The sequence below is a fragment of the Lactuca serriola genome, chromosome 6, assembly GCF_051521515.1.
Source record: "Lactuca serriola cultivar US96UC23 chromosome 6, Lser_US96UC23_V15, whole genome shotgun sequence".
Lineage (NCBI taxonomy): Eukaryota > Viridiplantae > Streptophyta > Magnoliopsida > Asterales > Asteraceae > Lactuca > Lactuca serriola.
In genome coordinates, this window is record NC_136413.1 from 24,186,250 (window position 1) to 24,207,169 (window position 20,920).

The 20,920-nt window shown below is 33.7% G+C and overlaps 1 protein-coding gene and 2 pseudogenes across 1 annotated transcript; 1 reads left to right on the forward strand and 2 right to left on the reverse strand.

Moving 5' to 3' along the window:
• Positions 1 to 4,374: 4,374 nt before the first annotated feature.
• On the reverse strand, positions 4,375 to 5,195 carry LOC145058112 (dirigent protein 1 pseudogene; annotated as a pseudogene).
• A 1,050-nt stretch (positions 5,196 to 6,245) lies between these two features.
• Positions 6,246 to 10,047, forward strand: HCF107 (high chlorophyll fluorescent 107). Its single transcript, XM_079004723.1, has 8 exons — positions 6,246 to 6,850; positions 7,205 to 7,348; positions 7,432 to 7,737; positions 7,862 to 7,921; positions 8,765 to 9,010; positions 9,101 to 9,211; positions 9,288 to 9,464; positions 9,562 to 10,047. Exons 1-8 carry the CDS (start codon positions 6,290 to 6,292, stop codon positions 9,901 to 9,903), a joined length of 1,947 nt encoding a protein of 648 aa, XP_078860849.1. The 5' UTR covers positions 6,246 to 6,289; the 3' UTR covers positions 9,904 to 10,047.
• Positions 9,557 to 10,643, reverse strand: LOC145059574 (inactive protein RESTRICTED TEV MOVEMENT 1-like; annotated as a pseudogene).
• Between the last annotated feature and the right edge of the window lie 10,277 nt (positions 10,644 to 20,920).

The window sequence follows — 20,920 nt, forward strand, 5'->3', positions numbered from 1 at the left end:
TTACTATTGTGATTAGTTTATATATTGTATTTTCATTAATCTTAACGGTCTTATTTTTTCTAATAACTATAACACTTTTACTAAATGTACTTTTTACAAATCTCCTAATATCTAATAATTTTTATCTTACTTTATAATTTTTCATAACTATGTTATTTTCAAGATTGACTGCTTTAATAGTGTTTTTTTTCAGTCTATTCAATTTTATATTTCATTGTACAACATCATCGTTTGTATGTATTCCGAAATTTCACTTTAAAAATGCTTAATGTTTACACTTTGGTATTAATTTTTTTAATAAACTCATGTAATAATTATGGAATATATACCTCATTTTAATTAACATTCACTTCCTTTATTATATCAAATTTCTCATTAAACGGATATACTTTTGGAAAATAATAATTATAATAGGGCATCATTATCTAAGACGTAAATGTTTGATATACTTTTGGAGAAAAAAAAATCAGGATCATTAAAAAAAATTATATAAAGAAAATACAAATTTAAATTTGTTGAAATTATGGATGAAATTACAGGCGAAAATTTATTTTGAAGGGAATTGTATTTTGTAAGGTATAATAATATTACAAAATTTGAAATATCTATATTTGCTGTGTAAATTAATAAATTTTATTGTTACTATATAAAGATAAAAAAGTAGGTTGATATGATATACAAAAACATAATAATTTCAATGATATTTTAAAATCATGCCAAAATTAACCGGATTCTTATGACATAAAAATTAAAAAAAAAAAAGAAATCATAATCATCTCTAATATATAAAAGTAACATTTTCGTAATTAATGTCAGTTCTCAAGATAGTTAATTTTTGTTTTGTTAAAGGTACCTAATATCTTTTCATGTTTATTTGAAAAGTTTCAGGAAAGTAGTTAACCGATTTCATGTAATTTGTGACAAAGAAAATCGAAATATATGAATGCATACATTTGATATAAGAACAAAAAATAATCGAAAAAATATAAAAAGCGAAAGAAGATACTGACCTTCTAGCGCACAAGAGTGAATGTTTATAGCAGAGAATGATGATGAAAGTTATAAGCAATATTAACGATGTTGTAGGATAAGGTTTGAAGAAAAGAAACGATTGAAAATAAATGTGAGTCGCGGATTCAATGATGAATCGTATATGTATGTGATAATTTGAATATGATTCTTCGGTATTAATGATTTCCTAATAAAAAAAGATTTTATATTAATGGTTTACTAATATAAACGGATTTATATTAATGGTTGATATTAAGGCATTGATTGAAATGATTTGTTAGTAATATGTTTTTAAAATTGACTATATTAAAATCTTTATAACTGAAAATTCAAGATGGAAAATATGGAAAGCTTTTATTGGAATTAAATACATTCCATTTCAACGAATGTAAGTTATTGATTGATGATTGGAAAACATTTATTGGAATTAAATACTTTCTATATGGGGGAAGATAATGTCAGCAATTTGATCTAAGGGTGGAAAAAATAAGATTGAAATACAATCAATGGTCCAGATTATTTAAGATGATGTCATAAGGTTTCTCTTTTAATAATATTTAAGATTTCCAGCAAGTTCTGATTGATTTTGTTTCCAAAACGAAGAGCATATATGAAAAGGGATTAGTGAAAAATCATATTCAAGGCTCTACCATAAAAGGGTTTAAGATCAAGAATCTTAAGACATCAAGATCAGAAGATCAAAATCACACACATAAATTTTATCAAACACATACTAAAATTAATCAAAAGCAAGAAGGAAGATAGCCATAAGACAAAAAGGAAGACGACATAATTACTTGTTGCTTATACACGTATTGAAAGAAAGAAGCTAATGAAAGGCAAAAAGGAAACGAAGAGAGGTGAACACCGATTATCATCAAGAAGACGACGAGAAGATAAAAACCAATGATCGTGTGAAGAAGTCCTACGATTTAGAAGAAAATGACAAAATGGTCCGTTTATTTTTTCAGTTTTAATGATTAAAAAGTATGAAAAGGATTGTAAAATATTTAAACTATTAAAAATTGATTTGAGCAAATCTAATAATTTAAAGTTTAAGAAAGATATATATAATATTTAGAGTTTAGCATATGTAAAAACGATATTTAATAATGGTATATACAAAATTCTCTAATTATAGCTACTCTTGGTTATTATCATTGGAATAATCTTTTTTGTGTACCAACTTTGTTTTTATGCTTTTTTACATATAATGTTCTTTTATTAAATAGCATTTCATTATGTAAATATTTCTAAATATAATCATTCTTGTATTTTGACTAAAATACTGTATTCAGTTTTACAATATTTCTTTTGGAAAAATTTTCAGATGTTTATTCTGTGTATTTTAACAGAAATTGTTTATCGTTTGTTTAAAGTTGCTTAACTTGTTTTGTTGATTCCCAACAAAGTGAGATTAGAGTTATGGTTAAAGACAAAAAAGTTAGGATCGACAATTTCGAATACCACGATTCCGAACTCTAGAGAAAAAACCAACTTACAATTTTTGTCATTATGAAGACTGTCTACCGATTGATAAACACATTGTCTAATATGTATGAAAAACCTTCAGCGATGAATAAAATTTTCTTGATTCGGTAGTTGGTGAATCTAGAGATGAAGGAAAGTGGCTAGTTAACTAATCATGTTAATGAGTTCAATTCAATCATCACAAGGTTGATTTCGGTTAACATTAGATTCGGGGATGAAATCCAGACACTAATATTATCATCTTTGCCGTTAGTTGGTCTGATATATTGACAACAGTTAGCAGTTCAGCAGAAACTTCTAAGCCAACATTCACGTTTTAATCATTGGTAATGATATGCGCACATGAAGTTCCTAAGAAACTTCGAGTAATATCCTAAGTAAGTACCGAAGACAGAGGAAGAGGGTCCAATAAAAGAGATAAGGTAGATGAAGATTGATTTTGAGAAAAAGAGGTAAACATAATAACATGTGGGATGTTGCCTATTGGCAAGAATCAGAAAGCATTGACATGCATTAGAAAGCATTACAAGGATTCAATAAGTGTTGCCAATCATTTGGTAAAAGGTTAGGCACTTTGTGAATCCATTGCTTATGTGTTGAATGTGCTTAAGCATTTGGAGAATGTGTTCTTGGAGTTGAGAAAGTGATGTTATGTCTTGAGAACGTGCTCTTAGGTGAATGACAGGTGGCCATGCACATCACTCACAGTTGAAGATTCTAGAAGTAATTGCATGATATCATGTGATTGGTTGATTTAGTTTAGAGCCTAATTATGGATAAGCCTAAACCATTAGAATTATGGTATTCTCATACTTTCCTATAAATAAGCACATATTCAAATCATTATTTCGTGGCTAGTTTAGTGAACACAGTCAAGAACAATAATTATGAGGTTGAAAACTTATCCTTTAGAGCAGTTTGTCAGCAAAAAGATTATTTTTGTTTAAGAGTTTTTTTGTGAGTAATTGTAATTGTTTTTAGAAGTTGATAAAATCATTTCTCTCTCGTGACGTATGTCACTTTGATCAAACAACGTTAAATACTCTATTCAATTTTATAGTTTTTCATTTGTAGATTTTTTTTTTCAAAAGTTTATTCCACGTATTTTATATAAATCATCTATCGTGTGTATTAGGGATGAGAAAAGGAACCGACCCGGCTGGAACCTGCTTGAATTGGACCCGGCCTGGGAACCGAAGTCGGCCGAAATTAAGAACCGAACCGGACCGTCGGTTCTACCGGTTCCCGGTTCCTATCGGTTCTTGCCGTGTCTTCATTGTTGGAACCGATCATCGTGAAATAGCAACATATGATTCCGGTTTTTGCCGGTTCTACCGGTTTCCGGTTCCAAAAATCCACAAAAATATCGTCCTGGTCCCAGCCCGACCGGTTCCGGTTCCGGCCGGTTCCCCGGTCCAAATGCTCATCCCTAGTGTGTATGAAGTTGCTTAACTTGTTTAATTGAATTCCAACATGCAGTTTATTTCGGGCCAGATTATCCCAGTAATTTTGTCATGCGTTGCTTGCTTTCTTAAAGTTGTATTATATCACAGGATGTTTTATACCTTTCGAAACCTAATACAGTAATTATTATGACAATAACTATACGCTTTTAAAGTTTGATTATAAAACTATAAAGTCATTAAGTCCCGGGGTTACTCAAATAGAACAAATATGTTGGATAAAATGATAGTTTATTTGTCGACGTTAATGTGCCTTGTAATTTGTAAAGGCAATGTTGTTTAACGTTTTCCTTCAAACTGAGGAGTAAGCTTTGGTATGAACAAAAATATAAACCATAATTATACATAAGGATTTTATTATCTGATTAACAATCGATTATTTCTGTTAAAATACATATTTAGCCAATGGTTTTATAGAGGAGAAGATGACGAAGTTTATTAGATATAGAAATACACATATATAGCTGATAGTCCCGAAACTATTGGGCCAAAAGTCCACTAAAGGGATGGTTAAAGCCTTAAAGGCTTCAAGCCACAAAGTTGCAACTGGTGTGCGTTTGTTAACACAAGTTTAATTGCAACCCAGCCAAAACAAAATAAGAGTCGAGACTTCCATATGGAATTAAAATCTAAATCCACAATGCAACATTTAAAAATGCCTCACCGTTATATTAAGCTTGATAATAGCTCTCAAATTCTGTATGTCAAGAAACTCTGTTGTCATGATTCCATACCCCCTCACAAACCGAAAATAACCTGTTCCTGAAACAACTGAAAACTCTCTTTCTTTCAGCACAAAAGGATCGGCTCCCTGAATCTCGAGTGTGCTCCCTTTATACTCCCCATCGGTGAACATGACAGAAAAGATCATGAACAAAGCCTTCCCATCTAGCTGACTGTTGATGTACATACCTTGCGCCCTTCCAACTTCTTCAGACTTGGGATCAGGGCCTACAGTTACTGGATCATCATGTGCCAGAAGGGTCCCGAAATGCATGATGCTAGTGGTGGGCCCCTCTTTTCCGGCCACTGTCATTGCTGACTTGTCATCACCGGTGAGGTAGTCATGCACATAGAGAACAAGATTGGTTTGCTTGTATTTGTTTTTGGGACAGGTGTAGACCCAATAGAGAAGAGGAATAGCAATAAGCGGGATGGAGAGTGAAGCAAAAAAGAGGGGATTTGTCATGGTTTTTTGGTATTGGGTATGGAGGTTATGTTTGTAGTTTTTGGTGTGTGTTTAAGTGTTAATAAAGATGCTTTGATTAGTGTTTAGAATCTGTTAGCGAAGGAAAATGACAAAAGGGTTTGATTCTTTTTCTTACAATATTAATTGTTTATTAAGTATTATGTATTATTTTAATTTTAGCGCATAGTGGCGGAATATTTTATGTGAAAAGGACATTAAGTATTGCCTTGTATAATTCATCGATGGTAAATAGGGATGCGGATTGTTTAGGCTAAATAAAGTGTATCGATTAGATAAAAAAAATTGGTTGGTTTTGTTATCTGAATTTTATTATATAGTTTAGCATAGTAAAATTTTTTAAGGCTATGTTTGACAAAATAAAATATAGCTAAAAAGTTAGCAGCTTGGTAAAAGAAAACTAGTTGATAATCAATATGTCATATAACATAGTAATAAAATATCATAAACCACATGTGCATAACATAAAAAACAACCACAACCTAACTTGACAATTAGATAACATCAACCGCATGACATCTACCAACAATAACTATTACAACTTGATGTCGTAACCGTATAACATCAAACAACATACCCGGCCCAACTATAGGCGATATGAAGGCCCAGGGCCTCATGTGCTAAGGGGCGTCAGTATAACCCAAGTTCTACTTATGTATATAGGCCTTGTATCTGTGTTTTATGTATTTCCGTATTATAACTATAGTTAGAGTTGTAAAATATATAATGAAAACAATTACATCATGAATTGCAATTTGGGTTTAAGTATTGCTCTTTATTAGTCAATACACAATACTTTGTAGTATTTTGCGCATCATCTATTTCCTCAAATATTATTGTATATGTGTCAAACTCCCTGATCAACTTATCTGATACTTTACGACCAATGCAAATCTTCCACGTGTACAAGAAATCAGTGTTCCATTATTTAAGATCTCATCCACCTATTTTACCTCAGCAACGTGGCGTATCTCTAGCCAGTGGCTCTCTGTAGTAACAAAATTACCAAACACCCCCAACAAACGATGCTTTTGGAAATACATTGAAGGGCAAAATCGTCGTTTCAATCTTCACCCACCTCAAATCCCCGCCAAGACGTTTGTGGTGTGTGTGAGAAATGAAGCTATCTTCCTCAAAACAACACTTTCCTCTGTTTTCTCCTTCTAATGGAGCCACCTCGAAGTTACACTTCACCACTCTCATTAAACCCTCATTTACACATTCTCACCTCCAATTTCCGTATGTACATGCTCTCGACGCTTCTTCCTCCGCCGCCGCATCGTCTCCGGCACCGGTACTTCGCGAAGATGCAATTCCTGTCGAATGCGATGATACTGGAAGTGAAGACGCAGAGGAACAAACATTGGAGGAGCTACTTGTCGTTCGCAGGCCGGTGATGGAGTCTACCGACGATGGTGAGTATGGAGAAGATAACGACGTGGAAAGTGAGATCGAAGTAGAAGAAAGTTCGTCTTCCACGTCGACGTCGACGTCGTCTGTGATTGATGTTAATTTATCTAAGTTTGCGATGAAGATGCCGATTTTTGAGCCGAAGAGAGTTGGTTCTTCGAGCTCCGGTGACAAACCGCTTGGTGTTAATTTAGATCTGGCGTTGTATAGAGCTAAAGTGTTGGCGAGGAACTTTCGATACAAGGAAGCTGAAGAAGTTCTTCAAAAGGTATACAATTCAGTCAATTGTAGTAACGATTATTCTGTTAGAATCGATTTGATCCATTGTTGATGCAAGTAGCTAATTTCGGTGCATTAGATTAATTTTGACTTGACAATTGACATGCTTACAAAGTTTTTGATGATCGTATTAAATTCAAATACGTTTCTTTATAAATCCAGGCAAACTCCCATGAAAGACACTTAGATCATTCAAATTGAGTACACATAAATACAACTAAAGATGAGATAAAATGCTATTGTAAATGCTCTTGATCTGCTGCCATTTCTGTTGTGAGAAGCTCTTGTATTTGTATATATGATGTTCCTAAGATATTTTTATACAAAATTCAATGGTGTGAAGTGCATATCAATTTGGCCTGAAGATGGGAGGTCTTATGTGGCACTAGGGAAGATATTAGGCAAGCAATCAAAATCAACCGAAGCAAGAACAGTCTATGAGAAAGGTTGTCAAGCAACACAAGGCGAAAACGCCTACATTTGGCAGGTCAGTTTTGCTATTTAAAGCAAACTCTAGGGACTATTCTTGTCAATCCTAATTCTTACATACATTTTCTTATCTAAAACCAGTGTTGGGCTGTTCTTGAAAACAAAATGGGAAACATAAGAAAAGCTAGACAGCTATTCGATGCTGCAACAGTAGCTGATAAGAAACACGTTGCAGCATGGCATGGATGGGCAGTTTTGGAATTAAAAGTTGGAAATGTGAAAAAAGCTAGATATCTTCTTAGTAAAGGACTCAAGAATTGTGGTGGAAATGAGTACATTTATCAAACACTTGCAATGCTTGAAGCCAAGTCAAACCGGTTTGACCAAGCTCGATACTTGTTCAGACAGGCCACTAAATGTAACCCCAAAAGTTGCGCCAGCTGGCTCGTAAGTTCGTTCTTACATCATCTGAAATTTCTTAAAGTTGAAGCTATGAGATTCAAACCTGTGTCCTCTTCATTAACAGAAATTAATTGTATTTTATAGACTAAAATGAATTTTACTAATGCAGGCATGGGCTCAGCTTGAGGTACAACAGGAAAATTACCGTGTTGCCAGACAGCTTTTTGAGGTAACAAATTTGATGATTTGAATTTTATTTTGGACAAATGACATAAAAGACACTATATTTTCACTTTTTTCTCTCAATTTTGACACTGCATTACTTTTTGTTCCGGATCGAACATCACATTTTCCAATTTTGTCCATTTCAGTGGGACCCTCTCTGGGTACCCGGTTTGCCATGCTGAGTTGGAAAATGCGATGTCAAAATCGGAAAAAAATGAAAACACAGTGTCTTTAGAAGAAAAATCGGAAAAGCAGTGTCAAAATCGAAAAAAAAATGAAAACATAGTGTCTTTTGTGACACTGAATAAAATTAAAAGGTCAAAACATTGAACAAAATTGGAAAATGCGATGTTTAATTAAAACAAAACATAATGCAGTGTCAAAATCGGAAAAAGTGAAAACATAGTGTCTTTAAAACAAAAATCGGAAAAACAGTGTCAAAATCGAAAAAATTGAAAACAAAGTCTCTTTTGTGCTATTGAACAAAAGTAAAAAGGTCAACAATTAACAAAATTAGAAAATGCGATGTTCGATTTAAAACAAAACATAATGCTGTGTCAAAATCGAAAAAAGAGAAAACATAGTATCTTTAGAACAATAATCGGAAAAACAGTGTCAAAATCGAAAAAAAAAATGAAAATATAGTGTCTTTTGTTTGTGATAATGAATAAAAATGAAAATGTCAAAAAATTTAACAAAATTGGAAAATACGATGTATGATTTTAAACAAAAAATAATGCATTATCAAAAATGGAAAAAAATGAACACATAATGTCTTTTGCACCATTTGCCATGGTATAGTTTTTTTTTTCAATAATAAATATGAAAGAAATGCTACTTATTGTAGAAAGCTGTGGAAGCTAGTCCAAAGAACAGATTTGCATGGCATGTATGGGGAGTTTTTGAAGCAAATGTTGGGAACATTGATCAAGGAAGAAAATTACTAAAAATTGGTCATGCATTGAATCCAAGAGACCCTGTTTTACTTCAATCACTTGGGTTGTTGGAATACAAACATTCAGCTGCAAATCTTGCTAGAGCTTTATTCAGAAGAGCATCAGAATTAGACCCAAGACACCAACCAGTCTGGATTGTAAGCATATTAGCAACATTAATTTTTCTTTTTTCCATTAAAATAAATAATTCTTTAAAATGTAGTGTAATTTTGATTTTATTATTTTAGGCTTGGGGTTGGATGGAGTGGAAAGAAGGAAACATCAAAACAGCAAGGGAACTTTATCAACGAGCATTATCGATCAATTCAACAACCGAAAGTGCTGCTCGCTGTCTTCAGGTATTAAATTATTTTATTTTTAATTTTGTTTTTTTCATTTTCAAAAAATAAAATTAATTTCCATTTATGTGTGAAGGCATGGGGTGTTTTAGAACAGCGAGTTGGGAATTTATCAGCTGCAAGAAGACTGTTTAGATCATCATTAAACATAAATTCCCAAAGCTATGTCACATGGATGACATGGGCTTCTCTTGAAGAAGATGAAGGAAACTCCATACGTGCTGAAGAAATCAGAAACTTGTATTTTCAACAGGTATTTATTTGATTTTTTTTAGTCAAATCATAAGCAACACCCGTTAAATTTGTCTTTTTTCTGTATTTAGTAATGATTAATTAATTGTTGATAACAGCGTACGGAAGTGATTGATGATGGGTCATGGGTGACTGGAGTGTTGGACATGATAGTAGATCCAGCTATTGATAGTATAAAGAAGCTACTCAACATTGATCAGAATTCATATAACAAAATGCAAGATTCTTCCACTAATGAAGAAGGAAATGGTGTTGGTGAAAATAAGACACAAGAAAGTGGAAGTGGGTTTAATTTGGATGGGTTTATCAGAGAAAAACTTTCTCTTGATGCATCAAAATTAGATATAGATTTAGAATCAAAATCTAATAATTTGGTCGAGAGGAAAAGCGTGTCTCTTAGAAAAGTTTGGAGACCAAGTAAAAAGGTGGTCTCCGTATAATAAGTCATTTGATCAAAATTACTTGGTATCTAATGTCTTATATGTTTGACATCAACCATGATAGTTAAAAGATACATTCACAAACAAACTGTCTGAAACATTCATCCAGTAATACAGACACCAGTTTTGCACCCATGGAGGAAATACATTCTTCATAGCAAAATTACAAACACTTTCAAAGTCTTGTCTGATTTTTGGCTTGATCATGATTGTTCATTGGTGAGCTCAAGGAGTGACATGATGGGTTTGACATAGATTCCAATGGTATGCACACGAAAATCCTCCAAATGATGACTTTAGTCCCAAGTCGTAGCTGAATTTTTTATAAACAGGAGGCTTTGGATACAAAGATGTAGCAGGAACACCAACCACATTGCCCCCACAGGGCCCACATTTGCGTTTATTGGTACCAAATGTAATGGAAACCAATCCACTATCGCCAATCTCACCGCTTACTGAAGTTAAAAATTCTGATGGATAATCAAAAGTCACCTGTAATTTTAATTTGCTCCTTGATCAATAAAGAAACTATTTCTTCCATACAATGTTAAGAAGACTTGGAAAATGTAATAGTAATACTAACCATATCAAATTTCAAACCCTTGGGTTCTCCATGAGTTTTTGAATGAGATATCTTCCCATTTGAAAAATGAAAAGTATACAAACTGGATCGAATTGATCGAAACTTCTCCATGTGAGATTAGAATTTGCACAGTTTCAGTTTGCTCACATTCATCCCAGGATTGATATCCATTCGTTGGTTAACCCAATTTCAACATATTCCTCCTTTGGCAGTGACACATAGTAAGAGGAGTGATCCATATTATAATAATGATTCATTTATAAATTTTATCATTAATTACAATATCATTCTACAACTATATTCCAGAAAAACAAAAAAGTTTAAGGTATCAAGATAATGCTAATGATGACAAATTGGGTAAATTTTTTTGGGTATTCCACAGATTAATTTTAAGCCATTACAGTATTGCACAACTATCAAAACATATAATAGAGTAATACATTTGATTCTGAGTCTCATTTCATCAATTTCTCACAACATATAATAGAGTAATTAGCCATTACATTACTCGTGTAGAGAAAGCACAAACAGAAACTTCAACAATTCTGTCAGTAACTCAGTAAGAGCATTGGCATACAAACTACAAATAAAGCACAGATAGAAACTTCAAATGACATATCTCATGTGGGACTGAAGTTTGAACCATTTAGCTGATTTTCAAAAAAATATACTGTTTCAAGATTTGCCAAGAGCCCGATTTCTGGAGGTATTAGGCTGGAAAATGGTTATAATCAAAATCAAGATAAACAAGTTTTGACAGGTTACTAAACCCTGCTGGGATGATCTCAGAAAAAAAATTGTTAACGCTCGGTTCTTCTAATGTACCTGTTACAAGAGCTGACAAAAATCGACCCAACCCACCAACCCAATGTTACAAAAGCTGACAAAAATCGACCCAACCCACCAACCCAATCCAAAATTAGCAAGTTGGATTGAGATTTTCAACCCATTTAAGTTCAATGGGTCAACCCATCTAACCCATTTAATTAAATAGGTTGGGTCGGGTAAAAATTATCAACCCGTTTTCAACCCACCAACCAATTTAACTTTAATTTATATTTAATTTAATAATTATTTAAATATTATCATGTATTAATTTAAGTATTAGTTTATAAATTACAATGTTCGTGTTATTATTTATGTTTTAAAAAATGGAATCGTAATTCCTATATTTTTTTCTTGGCATTGACAACAGTAACCACTCTTCAAAATCACTTAGAAATTACATATATTCAATGTTCTTTGAACAATTTCTTTGTATATATGAATTGGAATTGTGCTTTTGTCATACTTTGAAATTTTATTTACGTCTATAACTATTTAAGTGGCGTAATCTTTAGTTCATTAATTAATTAATTTTTTTATTTTAAATGGGTCAACCCAAGTTTAACCCATTTATTTAATAGGTTGAGTTTCAACCCGGCGACAACCCATTTATCTAAAAGGTTGGGTTAGGTGAAAATATCAACCATTTAAATAAGGTTGGTTTGGGTTCAAATCTTCAACCCAATTAATAAATGGGTTAAACTCTTTAACCCAATTAATAAATGAGTTGAACTCGAACCCAACCCAGTCGACCCATTGCCAGCTCTACCTATTAGAAGAAAAATCTTACTTGTATTGGTGACAGATTTAGTGGGTTAGGTTCCTGTCGGGCCCCGACAGCCTCTAAGCTCCAAGGTGAAGTCGATGATGCAAGATTGCAGGTTAATCGCCAGTAACCTCCAATGTCACACCCCCGAACAAGGACGATGGAAACGTCCGGGGGCGGATGACGTCATTTTATAATATCATAACAATTGAATATGAATGAAACATAGCAACCAAACATCATACATTTAAAGATACCAACATACATTGTTTACAGATTGTATTTGTTCACAAATTTACACAAAAGTGACATAAAATATGATGTTCCAAAATTTAGCAAATATCCCAAAATCCATGGCCCAAATACCTGCTCACTATGTTCCTGAGAATACAAGTCATTTTGAAAAGCGTCAACTAAAAAATTGGTGAGTTCATAAGCATATTTGTATAAAAAGGTTTGTAACATCTTTGATTGTAACAATTTGTAAGACTCCAGAAAATCCAATATTTTATGTAAAAAAATGGTTTGTAAGTCTCGTTCTAAAACTGTGAATGATTGCATGTACGTTCTTTGTTTTCTTTTGTTTGTAATTGAAAAGAGTGTATGTTCCAAGAAAATCCCATATTTTCTGTTTTAGGAAAATTGTAGTCTTAAAACCCTAAGACTGAGGTGGTGGTAGAAGTGTACAAAAAGAAATGAATCGTAGTTTTATATTTTATAAAACCAGTGAAGAGTATACTTTTCGTAAATCCATAATAACATTGTTAATCCCTATGTGAGTCGTTACAACCATGTTTGATACGACTAAAATGTCTGTCATGACGTTCTTCAGGCGTCGGTATTTGTCACCCTAGACTGGCCCCGTCTAGTTGTAGCGAACAGCTCAGATGTGGGGATGTCAACCCCGTATAGATATATACACAATTACCTCGCTCTCTCTCCAGGAGACTCTGGTTATAACTATAGGACTTACGGTGTACGCTAGGTAGGTACGACGAAGGAAAGTATCACAAGTGTCTTAACAGATTTACGCGAACTCTGACTCTCATTATTGAATAATGAAAATAACATTACTAGTGTAAATTCACGACTGAAGTTTTTATGATGCGCGTTTTACATCTTTATGACATACAACTTATAACTTGTTCTTTTAAAAGCTTTATGATGGACAAATTATCACACGCAAAATTTTCTGTCGTAATAATTCTATTTTGTATACCGCTTTGGTTAATTATTTATAGCACTTTTTTATAAATAATCATTAATGGACTTGTCTACTTGTAATATATGTTGTTTAAATAGCATAATCCCCTAAGTTTTCAAACCATTAAAATGATGACAACATATTACGACTATTTCATTAGTAAAATTTATTTTTAGTAAAATAATCAAGTTTTGTAGTTTGTTTAACACACCAAAATTTAGTTTAAGAGTTTTGTACACAAAATATACTATTTTGCTGTGACTCTAGCATGTCATAATGATAGTGTCATATTTATACACATATCTAGGCAATATTTTAATACATTTTAAGCTATAATTTAGTTAATTGCAAAGATATTTGGTACTTATAATGTTTAAATTATATTTTTTGCAGCCAAAAGTGGATATTTTTGAAGAAAATGATTGAAACCGACAAAAGCTGGATACTTGGAGGACTAGAGCTGAAAAAGATACAAAAAGGATGTTGCTAGACAGCTTGACCACTCGTCAGTATTTTGACAATATCTCATGACTCGTAACTCCGATTGACGAGATTCAAAATGATCTGAAAAGTACACAAAATTTCGGACGACTTTCGTTTTTGTACCAAATCCTAATTCCCAGTTCTCACGATGTGAGGATTATAATCTCACGACGTGAGATTGATTCTTCTAGAAGATAGCTACGCTGAGTGCAGTTTCCTTGTCGAACACGAATTTTACTGAGATCACGACGTGAGACGCGATTTTTGGTAAATATAAATATCCATTAGCATATCGACTTTGGGGAGGTTGGATCTGATTTCCTTGAGTTTAATTGAGTTTAGAGGTCAGAAAAGTGCGAAAAACACCCTTTGGAAGGAGAGGTTGTTTGAAGATCGAACATTTGAAGATTAAAACACTACGTTCGGTCTGCGTTAATTTAATCATGTCAATTTATTATGAACATGTGTGTTTACTTTTAGTAATGTGTAGCTAATTTAATAGACTTTCGTTTAGTTAGATGAAACCTTAAAACTATGAGTTAGTTTCTTACTTTATGGATTATATGAATTTGGTTTATGCATGTGTTTGATTATCATTACCTAGCATGTTAAAGTATTCATCTTTGTTGCTTTAATTCAAGTTAAGTGTAGCTTAGTGACCATTTGCTTACCTAGTAATTTAGTGACCATTAAATTGCTAAAGCTAGGATCGACCAAATCTTAGATAAGTAATAAAGGTAAAAACTTTAGCTGTGTTGGAGAACATAAATTGTGACCACAATTGTGTTTGATTAATTGTCTTGACCATAGATAATTATCTCGATATATCTTACATAGCCCAGTTATCATTGATAACTAATTATGTGTTTGCTAATGTGTGACCATACATAGTAGTTCATGAATTGGTGAAAAGATTAGTAGATTTGACCAATATCACTAATTACATATAAATTGGTAACCAACTTTATTAATCCATAAATAAGAACTAACCATAGGAAAAAGGTGGATTCGAAACTAAATGAAAGTGTTTTTAGTATATTGAATACAATCGTCTAGTTGAGAGTTTAAGTTAATCTGAACTTGCAAAATCAGATAAAACCCCCCATCTTAAATTATTGTTGATTTTAGATTAAATATTAGTAGTTAGATTAGTATATTAAATCCGTTCCCTGTGATCGACACTCGACTTACCTAAACTCTTCTATAATTAGACTAGGTACACTGCCTAGGTGCATTTAGTTAGTTAAGTTAGTTAGGTTATAAATTTAAAATTAGGTGTAGCTATTTGCACGCATCAAGTTTTTGGCGCCATTTCCGGGGAATGGCTATCTTAGTTGTTAATTTAATTGCTTTAGGTTAATCGATCCTTTTTGTCGGGTAAAAACCGCAAAAAGTAAATTTTTTGCAATGTTTTTATTTTTCTATTTGTTTAGTTTTCACGACGTGAGGGACACCTCTCACGATGTGAGTTTAGTAGTTTTTAGGTTTTATTTATTTTGTTTTTAGTTCGTTTTTTTTAATATATTTTCCAAATCTCGATGCTTTTGATGCTTTTCTTGAGGAAGTGGAACAGGAATTAGCACGAGAAAATAATGGTTATGACTCAGATGAAGACTTGAAGGAGTTTGGAAGATGGTTAGACTGCGTCTTGCCAGACGAACCTAAGCAAGCCGAGATACAGGAGTTAGAGATAAAAGAGGAGAAATTTCATCCAGAAAGAAATTTGGAGAAGCTGGAAAGTTTTCTAGCAGAATGCTCGGACAAAGAACAAAAACAACCAGAAAATCAAGAACGACGTAATTATATGATCATTACCACAACGCGAGCTCATGATAGTTCGGTTTGTGTTTCAATGCATGGGGTGACAGTTCCATCTTTGAAGAAGGTTTTGAAGAACGATCATTTTCTGACAAGCGACCAACCGGTTCCTACCATTTTTAATTTTCTGAGACTAAATAGATGCTTGCTCGTTTGGCCACAAATTGAAACGAGAGGTCAAATTTTACAAGTTGGTATGAAGAGAGTATTCGATGAAACGGATGAATTAATAACGAGCAAATTGACACTTTATTAAGTTGGGAGTCCAACTCAAGACTCGCACAAAAAGAAGTGCTTATCGGGAGGCAACCCGATGTTTGAAGAATTTATATCCTTTTATTTTTATTTTCTTAGTTTAGTTTTGGTGTGTTTAATTTATGTGTTTATTTTTATTTTTATTTTGTTTTTAAAGACATGTAACCGGATGGTAGATGTTTGTTTTCCTGTTACAACCAATCGTTTGTTTTGTTCGCAGAATTATTAGAATGTCGAGAGAAAGAAGTTGTGAGCGTTAGAGATAAGAATCGAAGCCCATAATTTTTTTTATAAGTGTGGGGAGAATTTTGTGTGCAAAAAGAGATTAGAGAAAGAGAGGGTCCAGAAAATAGAGGTTTTAGAAGGGTGTTAATCTGTTAAGAAGTTCAATTGCAATCTGTGAAGACCCAGTTCTCATGACGTGAGTCTTCACTCCTCACGTTGTGAGCTCGATGCCATCAAGATTCGGAATTCGATTTAGTTAGACACCACGCCGTGACCATTCTTAGCACATATGACCATTAACATTGGCATTTTTGTTCTACTATTCTAATCTTACATTGTGGCATATGCTTTCCCATATTGAGATGTTATGCTTTGAAGATATTATGCACCACACTTTTTGAAGATGAAAGTTTTCGATTCACATTTTTGCCGGCACATTCACACGTATCAAGGAAGTCCAAGTTCCAGTTACATATTCAAGGTGTTCAAGTTTTCACACTTTCAGAATTTGATCTCGCCACTACTACCCCAAGGGAGTCTGTTCCTTTTTCTCCCTTTTAGTACTATTATTTTATGCATAAAATGAGGGCATTGTATGTAATAAGTGTGGGGTAGGGGGTCGAAAAAGTAAATTGCTAGAAAATTAGGAAATTTAAAAAAAAAAATTAGGAATAGATTTGAAATAATAATCTAAAAATTAAATCTAGTGTTAGTTTAAACTTAAGTTGCTAGTGTTGCGTGGGATGATCCGATGCGAGCTCAAATGTTTAACCGAGCCTACATATGCTATAGTATATTTGTGGCTTCCCATTCCTAGTGAAAAGTCATGAGTTATGAAAAGGTAATCTGGTAGTTTATATTACATAATAAGTTGTGCAGCCTGTACTTGAAATCTATCCAAGAGAGCTTATGTAGTCATTGCACTTAGGGCGTGTTTGGCTTAGCTTTTAAAAGCTCAAAAGTTCTTTTCCAAAATGTTACAAAAAGTCAGGGAATCCTGACTTTTCCAAAAAGTTGCTTTTCCTTGTATTAAAACTCCAAAAGTTACTAGTTTGCCAAACATCTTTTTGTTTTTTCTTTCATTTACAAAAAGGACTTTTGGCTGTGAAAAGCTAAGCCAAACACCCCCTTAGACTAATACCTTTAGCCAATAAAGGTTGAAGTTAAGCACCCTTGCTTAAGCATGTAGGTTCTGAGAGAAAAAAGTGAGTTATACCTATAAAAAAAGAGAGAAAAGTTACTGAAAAGTGACAAAATTGAAGAATTTTGGAGCTATCAAGTTTGAAGATCAAAAGATCAAAACTCCAAAGAATCAAAAGTTGAAGATACCAAAAATCATAAATGTGGTGAATTCAAAGCAATCAAAGATCAAATATCAAAGAAGTGAAGAATTCCAAGAGCTCCATTGTGGTATCTAAAGTTGTAATTTCTAGATCATGTATGCTTGGGTAGCTTAACCAATGGAAAACCTAATAGAAGTTTTCGGCCCAATGGAAAGCCCAATAGAAGTTTTTGGCCCAATGGAAAACCCAATAGACCCAATAGAAGTTTTCGTCCCAATGGAAAGCCCAATAGAAATTTCGGCCCAATGGGGCCCAAAGAAAGGTTTTCGGCCCATTAAGGCCCAATGAAGGAGTTATCGGCCCAAAAGGGCCTAATGAAGAAGTCTTGGTCCAATAGGGGTTTTGGGCCGAGAATTCTTGGGCTAAGGCCCAAAATTGATTGGACTTAGCTATTGGATCGAGTTTTGGACTTGCATAAGGCTATTTCAACTTGGTTCACAATGTATGCACGTATGAATTTAAATAACATTGTAGTTTGAATTTCACTAAATGGGATGTTGTAAGGTTACATGGAGGAAATTGTCTCATACAAGAATCACAATCTCAACCCTAATTTGCTAGCTGTAACATCCAAGCTCCAAGGTGAAGTCATTTAGGTTTCCACACTTCCCAGTTTTGAACACGAGAGCGAGAAATCAAGAAAGTGAGAAACCTTTTCCCGTTCGCGTGTTTATTAAGTCTGAAGTAATTGATTTTTGAATACATTGTATAATAAATATAAAACAAAATGTTATTTTATATGATCACTGGTCAAGTCGGGTTTGGTCTTCAATAAACTGAATTGATTTTAATACTCTTCAGATACTTATTTTCTATTTTTCTTAAATATTTTATAATTATTAAATATACAAAGGATCCACCTCTCTCTCTCTCTCGCTCTCTCTCCCACACACCCACATTCAAGAACACACATCTCTATCTCCGGCTACCACCGTCGTTCACTACCACTAACGTCGCCACCGACTTCTAACAAACCTATAGATAGAGATGTTGGTGGATTATTCATCCAGGACATCCCACCAACATTAATACGTATTTGCTAAAGATAAGAACTCCTGGGATCTTTTTGAGAATACGATCGAAAAAGAGCGCTACTGTACTTGCTTATTTATTAACCCCTCACCCAGAAATTGGAACCATTGTATTTGTTGTTTTCTCACACGCTCAGCTACAAATCACTTGTCCGGGATGTCCTAAAAGCTTCAATAATCGCAAGCTACTACCAACGACTCCAATCAAAATGACATCGAGCTCACAATAAGAACAGGAGCATTCATATATTTTGCTTATCTGAACTAATTTCATATCTTCTGTACATATGTTTTCTTATCTACTGAATTGGAAGGTAAAAAAGAGGATCTTTCTAACGTGTGATCTATAGAATGAGGGGGGGGGGGGGAGGGGAAGAAGTGATTCACTCTAGTATTCGACAAATGTCTGAGATAAGAGAAACTTTTGATATTGCAACAAACAAAGCCACCATCAACCTGCTTCTACTAGTCCTCTTCTACAAACACATACCATCATCCTGCTTCTACTGAACGTACTCTGTTGTCACCATTCTGCCTTCATCTTTGTCATTCTCAAAGAACAGTTGTTGATTTCATTGATTCTTACCATCTTTATTGTTCCTAAATTATCATTTTTATCACTAAACGAAAGCAATCAAAATCACAAACCCCAACATTAATACAATATGGAATAAGAAGAGACCAGGTAATATACAAAAGTTATACCTTTGAATAAAATATTTTCCTTTAAACATGTCATCCAATAGTACACAAGCCACCAGGTGCAGGTCTTCAAATTCACAAATTGTTGGTGAATCCAACTTGCGATTCAAAACTTCGGAAAGATTTTCCATATTCTTGTCGAGGTTTTAATTTTAAATTTAAATTTAATCTTAATCCAACAAACACAAATCTATCTTCATTCCACTACTTGAACCCTTACCCACCGTCAACCCAATTCTAAAGCCTACCAAATCACATTCCAAATTGGATGCCTTCAGAACTAGATTTATCAGGTATATTTGGGGAAAAATCATACGAAAAAAATAGGAGATTTACCACGATTGCGGAGATTTAGAAGCGACTGGTTGTGTTGGCGAAGGTGTTAGATGTGGCTATTGACTTGTTGTTGGTTAAATCTACCACAAGAGTCATGGGTCTAAAACCACAATAGAAGCGCTTAGTGATAGAAACCCAACTTGGTATTAGTGCTCCTAATTCTCAAGTTTAAAGGGTAACAACGAAGTCACTAACGATAGAAGGTACTATCATCTATGATAAATCCATGTGAGGTAGGATAGTACATCGTTGCCAAGAACGAGGTTGAGTTACAACTCTTAACAAAGTTTTGGAGACATCTAAGCAACAAAGATGCTATAAAACTTTGCCTATATGATCTAGAGGTGGTGCCACCTCAAGTGAAGATTAGTGGTTTATCTTCTAAAGGGTCATGAAAAAGATTTATAGCGCATGGCCATATTAGCGCTCGTGGAGAACACAAAGACGACATGTGATGTGTGGGGGTAAACCGGAGATGTCACAAGGCTCATGGTTTAAACCTATAAGGATACCATTGAATTGGTCTCTTCTTGTTTGTTCTCATTAAACTAGGGTTTAATATTCATGACACCCAAGTGACATGATATGTGCATATTTAGCTATATATTTAGTATAGATTTTCATCATTTATTAGCTAATTATTTACATATTATGGACAAAAGGTACTTAATAGTGTTCAAAATGTATTTTCAGTCCAAAAGGGAAGCTCGGAAGCAAAAGGAAGCAGGAGATACGATCGAAAGCTGGGGAACTGAAGAAAGAAGAAAAAAAAATGCTAAATCCTGAAGCTACTCGGCGAGTAGGGATGTCTACTCAACGAGTACCTACGAAGATTCGCGAAGCTACACGTAGAGTCGTTGCCGTATACGGATTCCTCAAGGGGGCTCGCCGAGTCAGTTGTCTACTCGACGAGTAGCCCTTTTTTTTGAGATATCTATAAATAGAAGCCATAAATCTGAATGGAGGCTCTCTCTGGCTTTTGGGAAACTTACTTGGCGACTAAGGAGACTACTGGAGATCAGAAGAATGTGAGAAGAACCCTAATCCTCAAATCTAAGAAGAATAAGGCAACTTAGGTTTAATTTTCCACTTTATCTTTGAATAGAACTATGTCTAGCATGTTTGAATTCGTTTTTAGGCTTTATTCAACTATAATCATGAACTAATTTTGTTAGTTTCTGTTTAGGGTAGACAAGTTGCTCCTATGGATTAATTTACTATTTTGATTAATTGTTATGTGGTGAATTTTGTTAAATAAGCTTGTTAAAGACCCTTATGCATTAACCATAACTATTTTTTATTAATTGCTAAGTAATTAAGTTGCATGAACATCTCTTAGTTGCTTATCTCATATAATTTATGTTAACACATTGCTATATGCCTAGGAATAATGAATATGAAACTAGGATTAACTAGAGAATGGGTAAATTAATGTGTGAGCTTGAG

Excerpts from the sequence above, each read along its gene's own strand:
- HCF107 (XM_079004723.1), top strand. The coding sequence starts at position 6,290 with ATGAAGCTATCTTCCTCAAAACAACACTTTCCTCTGTTTTCTCCTTCT. Across the intron at positions 7,922-8,764 it reads TTGCCAGACAGCTTTTTGAG|AAAGCTGTGGAAGCTAGTCC; the intron begins GTAACAAATTTG and ends TACTTATTGTAG. Across the intron at positions 9,011-9,100 it reads GACACCAACCAGTCTGGATT|GCTTGGGGTTGGATGGAGTG; the intron begins GTAAGCATATTA and ends TTATTATTTTAG.